Below are 7270 nucleotides of genomic sequence, written 5' to 3' on the forward strand. Positions count from 1 at the left end.
TTTTACTGAGGAATAGGCAATGGTTAATCCATTGATAAGGTTATATGGGCATTTATTTATCCTATTACCATTTCATCAGTTATCATTTAGCTAACCACCATCCACGACCCATCCACGGGTCATACAGGCCGAATCACGTTAGCATTACACCAGTTAACTTGAGTTAAAAATCGTGTTTCTGTGCATAGGTTCGGTGTCCGCGAGTGGTTAAGTATGACGCCGCTGTCGCCAGCACAGGCAGCAGAACAGGACGCTATGCTGGAGGGCCTGCTTACCTTTCTAGCTATACTGGTTTCCTCCAGAACTAATCTAGGTAAGAACACTAGTAGGGTTCGAAGCAAAGAGATTCAAAATATATAGAGGAAATATAGGTGACTTCACTTGAGACATTTTGAAATCCCGTAATAAGCATCATCATCATCATCATCATCATCATCATCATCATCATCATCATCATCATCCTCCTCCTCCTCCTCCTCCTCCTTATCCTGGTGTGGGACGGGTCCTTAATGTTTTTGTATGAATATGTATGTATGTATGTGCAGGCAACGACGAGCTGACGCAGTCCCGGCTGGAGGTGAGCACGCTGCTGGCGGCGGGCGACAAGACGCACTCGCAGCTGCTGGAGCTGATGCCGGAGCGCTCCGGGAACGCGCACACCAGGAACTTTGAGAGCGTGCTCAAAGAGGTAAGTGAGTGAGGAGGTGATCACATTTTTAATTATAAATGGCTTTGATCTATCTTATATAAACGTATTCCTTGAAATTTAAAGTCGTCCGTAAACTTTGCTACCGAGCACTTTAAAACACGGTTGTCTTCTTGTCGAAGGTCCGTCTAAGTCTGTCCACCCGTTCCAGAGATAGCGATCAATCGCCATTCTGACAGCCCGGAATTTAAAAAAAACCGTCAAAATCGTCCCAGCCGTTTAGGAGATCGCCCAAAAGGCGACTTACGGACAGACAAGACATAGGTTTTTTTAATTTTTTTTTGTCAGCAACGCAAATACATCATCTTCGCGAAATCTAGAATTTTCAAATTCAAATCTCGTGTTTACTTTGTCCTGAAGTACAAGTCGGAGTGAAATCTTAAAAAACTGTTTCCATTGTATCCAGCTGTCGACGTACCGTCCTCCGCCGAAGGGGTCGGAGAACCTGGAGCAGGGGCTGTTCGTGCCGAAGCCGGTGGTGTGGGAGCAGCACTACGACCCGCTGCACGTGCTGCGCCGCGCCGTGCACCGCAGGGACTTCCACTCCTCCATGGACAGATTCACGGCATAGTAAGAAGATTATTTTATACTACCCGCTACTCTGTCTGCGTAGAATTAAAAAAAAACAAAAGTAGCCTATGTGTTCTCCCAGACCAGATCTATTCAACAATTTGGGCTACAAACTCCCAACAAACATCTATCTATCTAAACTTACACATTTATAATACTAGCTTTTGCCCGCGACTTTTCCGCATGGAACTAAAAAAATAAAAGAAAGTAGCCTATGTGTTCTTCCAGACTATGATCACATCTATTCCAAATTTCATCCAAATCCGTTCAGACGTTTAGGCTACAAACTCCTCACAAACATCCATCCATCTAAACTTTCGCATTTATAATATTAGTAAAATTTACTATCTGTGGATGTATTTTGGAACGCTTTCCTGTTTAATTTGATACAAGCACGACTTTATCTGTTATATGCTTAACAAAGGTACAATTGTTTAGAAAAGTGTGTTTCAAATTCCCATCTATTGAATTCTATTATAAATTGAGGAAAATAATTTGTGAACAGTTTTCCTTTGTTGTAATTTAGTGTTACAATGTTGCAGTGTAATAAAATTAGTGTTTCATTTACATTTGTATGCTTTTCGTTTTCAGCGTACGAGAAAAGCAGAAGACGGACGGCAGTGGGGGGTCGACGGGTGCAGGGGGTGCGGGGGGCGCAGCGAGCAGCGCTGGGGGTGCGGGGGGCGCGGCGGGCGCGAGCTCCGCCAGCGGGTCAGGCACGCTGTGGCCGCCGCTCAGACCTGCGCAGGCGCCGCCCGCAGCCGCCGGCGACCCCCGAGTCATCTGCCTGTCAGGTATGTTAACTATACGTTTTCTTCGTACTAATATCTTCGTACTATAGGGTCAGCTCACTCCCCGCAATATCACGACCACACAAAACAGGCGTCAAGTGGAAGTAATTCCGCCTACAGTCTGATGAGTGTGGTGGAGTCCAAGTTCCTTTCTCTTACTACCCTTTTCTATAAGGAAGAGAAGGTGGATTTGACGTTGGAGGAGACACATAGGCTCGTTTACCACCTTATATTATATAAAAAAGGGAAATCTTAGTCATCGATGAATGTAGCTAAGCAGACGCATAGAAAAGGGAAATATACTATTTCAGTGTGTTTCCCGATAATTAAAAGTAGGCAACTCAATTGCTTTTGCTATGGACATTGGTCGTTATTTCGTAGAATTCAGGTCGTATATGCAACAGAGTGAATGTTTTACGCGTCTTACCTGAAAGATGGCACAAGAGAGTGAGAAGTGGAACAAATTGTTAATTAATATTGTATATGCAGGCGTGCTGCACGGCGCGCTGCTGGCGGTGCTGCACCGCGGCGTGCGGCGGCGGGACGGCGCGGGCGCGGCGGGGGGAGGCGCGGGGGGCGCGGCGCCGCCCGACCACGTGCTGGCGCTCGCCGTCTACCTGCTGACGGTCGCCGCGGACCTCGCCACGCCGCACCAGGCACACGATGTATGACACGCATACCGTTTTATTGTATTTTATTAATAAGACCGAAAATAAATCATCACCATCACATCATCAGCTCACTATACGTCCCCACTGAGGGGCTTGGAGCCTGTCCTAATACTGGGTGACTAGGCCATAGTCAACCACGCTGGCCAAGTGCGGATTAGTCGACTTCACACATATCTTTGAATTTCTTTGCCGATATGTGCAGGCATCACGATGTTTTCCTTCACCGTAAGAACGTAGGGTAAATTATGTACATATGAAAATTCGAAAAATCAAAAATCACATTGGTACATGGCGGGATTCGAATCCAAGACCTGTAGATTACAAGTCAAGTGTTCAAACCACTGAGCCACCGACGCTCAAATAAATGCTTTGTATTAAATCATAAACACTTCGCATCGATACCGCCTACAACATAAATGTAATGAAACTTGGAGATATCGTTCCTATTACGTATGTAAAATTTGTTTCAATAATCCTAATAGTTTTGGAATTTAGCTGACACCTGAGTGACTTACAGATTATATTTAGAGTAATCTATTAAAATATTTCTTTTGTCCACGATTCCGTCTGTTTGAAAATCAAAGGTAAGTAGCTTATGTGTTTTTCCAGACTTTGTTTTACATCTATACCGAATTTGATTAAGATCCATTCATTTAAATTTTCACATCTAATATTGTAAATGCGAAAGTTTAGATGGATGTTTATTAGAGTTTAAAGCCTTAATACTGAACGGATTTCGATGAAATTTGGTATATATGTAGAGGATAGTCTGGAAGAACACATAGCTACCGTTGTTTTTCAATTCGATGTGGAGGGAGTCGCGAGTTGAGTAAGAGTAGTGAATCACCCGCAGCGGTCAGTGTGCGTGGCGGCGCGCGAGGGCGGGCGGGGCGCGCGCGCGGTGCGCGGCGTGCCGCTGCTGCGCGCGCTGGCGGGTGGCGCGCTGTGCGACAACGCGCGCACCGTGGTGGCCGCCGTGCCGCCGCACCGCCCGCAGGCGCGCCCGCACCTCTACCCGCGGCACGCGCCCGCCTACCACTCCGACAGTCAGTATATTGCACATTGAAGATGGGAAAGGGGATTGGATTTGACGGTGGACAAAATGCATAAGAAGGGGAAATATCCTCTTTATGTGCGTCTCCTCCTCCGTCAGATAACGGTAGGCAATGCATCTGCAATCGCGGATGTCTATGGGCAGCGGTCGCTTCGCCATTTTGGCGGATTCAGGTGGCCGCTTGCTCGTTTGCCACCTTATGTATTAAAAAAATACCACTACATGCACAATGATCTATACAAATGATAGCTTAATTGGTTTACACTTAAAAACACTCGTTTTAATTAATATCTTATATCTTTATAATTTGTACGAATACCCACCTCTGTCGCAGTCATCAACGCTGAAATATCAAATAGGCAAATACAATTTATAACCTGTCTGTTTGTAAAGGTCAGTGGCTTCTATTACTAAAGTAGTTGTGTAAAAATGCATCTATAGCCGCAGTTTCAAATACATTTTAGCTTCCGGCGCGGATTTTGGTAAACCATGATCAATAAATAATTAAGTGGTTGTAAAGAAAGCCATACATTTTAGTGAAAAATATAATCATGATAATGTCTACCTAATCAGCGACTGTTAAAAAAAAATAAAAGGTTCATTCAACTAAACAGTGTTTAACAATGTTTTAAAGGGAATAAAGAAAGCCCTTTTTGATAATAAACCAATTGCATATTTGATTGCTTTCAGGTGATACGGAATGGGAGCCTTCGGAACCAGAGACCGGGCGACTTCCTCCGCCCAACAAATCCGTCTCTCTACCAGCGACCAGCACCGCTTTAGCAGTACCTACAGCTATGCAGGTATATTATAATTATGTATTTTTTATTTATTTCATAAGGTGGAAAACGAAAAATCATCTGAATCCGCCAAATAGTGAAGCGACCGCTGCCCATAGACATCCGTAATGGCAGATGCGTTGCCTACCCTTAATCGATGGAGGAGATGTACATAAAGAGGATATTTCCCCTTCCTATGTGTCTCCTCCACTGTCAAATTCATTTTAGTTTCTATTTCAGTACTATAGTAATATTGTACATTTTGTAGATGGCGCGATTAGTGCATAGAAATTCAGTCCCTGACGACCAATCAGACGCCGGCGGTGATTCTACAGAAGTACGAGCGTTAGAGGTATACTATGTAAATAAAATTAATTTTAAAGCACCAGTTGCCTAATGGTTTAAGATTCGAATCCCCTCATTCGATTTTTCTCATAAACAAGCTTGCTATATGGAATGGTTGAAGGAAATATCACAAATTTAATGAAAATGTGGTAGCACTTAAAATGTCTCGAGATGCTTATTTAAACTGTCCTTTCATCATCATCATCATCTCCCATACCTTAGCCTACTCCCGTAGGGTCGGCGCACTGACTTTGTCCTCCAAATAATTCTATCATCCGTCATCTCAGTCACTCCCCTCTCGATCATGTCACCTTTCACCCAATCCATCCATATTTTTTTTAAACACTCATTTGTCTCAAGTAATTTATTTTTGCATTTCAGAGTGGCAGTGGAGAAAGTCAAGCCCTGGTGCTGCAGACCTTGACTGACTCCGATATGGATTCAGATAATCAGATGACCCTCGCGATACCCACACAAAGTGACCTGGACACACCTCCCGTGCCAATAGAATATGGTAGATTCTTTATTCGTCGTTTTATTACAAGTTAGCTTCAAAGAGATTAAAAATATACAGACGAAGCATAGATGACACTTCACTGGAATATTTCAACATCTCACTAGCGCTACCTGGTGTCATAGTTAAACAAACAAAGAAATAATTCAAACACTAAGAAGCGTCTAGGCATGTCAAATTCGATTGAAATATTACCGTACAAATAAGTTACCGGTGAAATCTTCTGTTCTGTGTAAATGGTCCCTATGTCTAGTCTATATATTTCTTAATCTTCCCTTTTTATTAACTTTCGCATCTATAATATATTTATGTTTACGTTTAGATACAACAGACCCGCTGGAGTCGCACTGGCAGGCGCTCCCCGCGCCGCCCGCCGCGCCCTCCCCGCCCTCACCCTCTACTGACACACAGGTACTGTCATGACACATGACACATAGTGTCATTAGACTTTTACACCTAAAACTGTTTTAAACAAACACTCAAATAACTATTTCTGCACATAAAATGTAAAAATAACCAAACACTGTCGAGGAAAACCCCACAAACCGCTAGGAACTGTATTGGAGAGACAATTTTCTAAACTTTTGTTTACGACACGGTCTTGGTACAGCGCCATCTATGTCAGAAACGGCGTCAATAGCAGGTTTTACCAGCTCGAAGGACCATAATTTAAGTATTAAGTGTTATTATTTTATTATGTAAATAAATTATATTGAATGTTTGTAGATGCAAGTACACAGTCAACCGGACGAATCGATTCCAGTAAACGAATCGATAATATCTTTGTTGCTGAAACTGCACTCGCAACTCTCGGGACGACTGGATTCATTTTCATTGGAGGAACCCGCGCCCGCATCACAGGAGCCTATCGGTAAATCACAACTAAAATATATATCACTAGCTGTTGCTCGCGACTTCGTCCGTGTGAAATGAAAAAATAATAATAATAAAGAATTGGCTTTTGTTACACACAGATAAATGACCTTACTAACAGTGATAGTATTTTTAATATCGGCCCAGTAGTTTTTGAGTTATTTTAATACATACAAAAATACAAATCTTTCCTAGTTGTATTATAGTAATGGTAGTGTAGCTGTCATACTAATATTATAAATGCTAATGTTTAGATGCTTGGATGTTTGTTAGAGTTTGTAACGTAAATTTGCTAAACGGATGTCGATGAAATTTGGCATAGATGTATAGGATAGTCTGGAAAAACTCATAACACTACTGACTTTATTTAATTCCACGCAAAGAGAGTCACGGATGAAAGCTACTTAATAAAAAATGTCTTAATAACAGGTATGTTAATGTATGTTGCTTTCGTTGCGCAGGCGACGGTCCATACTTCATAGGTCAGGTGCTGCGCAAGCTGGCCGCGCTGGACGCGCGCTGCGCCGCCGCCGTGCAGCACGTGCGCCGCACGCTGTGGCCGCACCAGCGCGAGCGGCAGGCGGAGCAGCGCGCCAGGTAACACACACAACACCCACATGCCAAATTATTATATAAATGATTCACTAACCGTTATTGGAGTGCATTATAGAAGAGTATTATCTTTATTTAACAATTTTGAGAGGTAAGGGGTATTGGCTCCGCCCACTTTAAGCAAAAAGTAATTCTCAAAATCGGGCCACTAGGTACGGAGATGTGCCGTACCACACATAAAAAAATATATACAGAAAATTTTAGTATGTCTTTCTTTTTTGAAGTCGGTCAAAAACCAGATACGAATGTGTTTCAATGTACTTTATCGTATGTGTGTCAGGGAGCGTCGTGAGAAGGAGGAGCGTTCTCGGCGCGCTCGCGAGCGCCAGCAGGCGGTGATGCGGGAGTTCGCGCG

At 43.3% G+C, this 7270-nt stretch overlaps 1 protein-coding gene across 1 annotated transcript in view; it reads left to right on the forward strand.

Moving 5' to 3' along the window:
* Positions 1–7270, forward strand: part of LOC106107522 (E3 ubiquitin-protein ligase UBR3) — a 45965-nt gene that overhangs the window by 34808 nt on the left and 3887 nt on the right. Inside the window, exons 11-23 of the mRNA XM_013288398.1 lie at positions 189–313; positions 546–688; positions 1113–1276; positions 1868–2070; positions 2557–2732; positions 3592–3784; positions 4483–4595; positions 4840–4923; positions 5298–5430; positions 5753–5841; positions 6157–6301; positions 6765–6900; positions 7196–7265. Of these exons, the coding sequence (XP_013143852.1) occupies positions 189–313; positions 546–688; positions 1113–1276; positions 1868–2070; positions 2557–2732; positions 3592–3784; positions 4483–4595; positions 4840–4923; positions 5298–5430; positions 5753–5841; positions 6157–6301; positions 6765–6900; positions 7196–7265 (1774 nt within the window). The remainder of the gene's footprint in view (positions 1–188; positions 314–545; positions 689–1112; positions 1277–1867; positions 2071–2556; positions 2733–3591; positions 3785–4482; positions 4596–4839; positions 4924–5297; positions 5431–5752; positions 5842–6156; positions 6302–6764; positions 6901–7195; positions 7266–7270) is intronic.

The sequence above is a fragment of the Papilio polytes genome, unplaced genomic scaffold (genome assembly GCF_000836215.1).
Source record: "Papilio polytes unplaced genomic scaffold, Ppol_1.0 DF821956.1, whole genome shotgun sequence".
Classification (NCBI taxonomy): Eukaryota; Metazoa; Arthropoda; class Insecta; order Lepidoptera; family Papilionidae; genus Papilio; species Papilio polytes.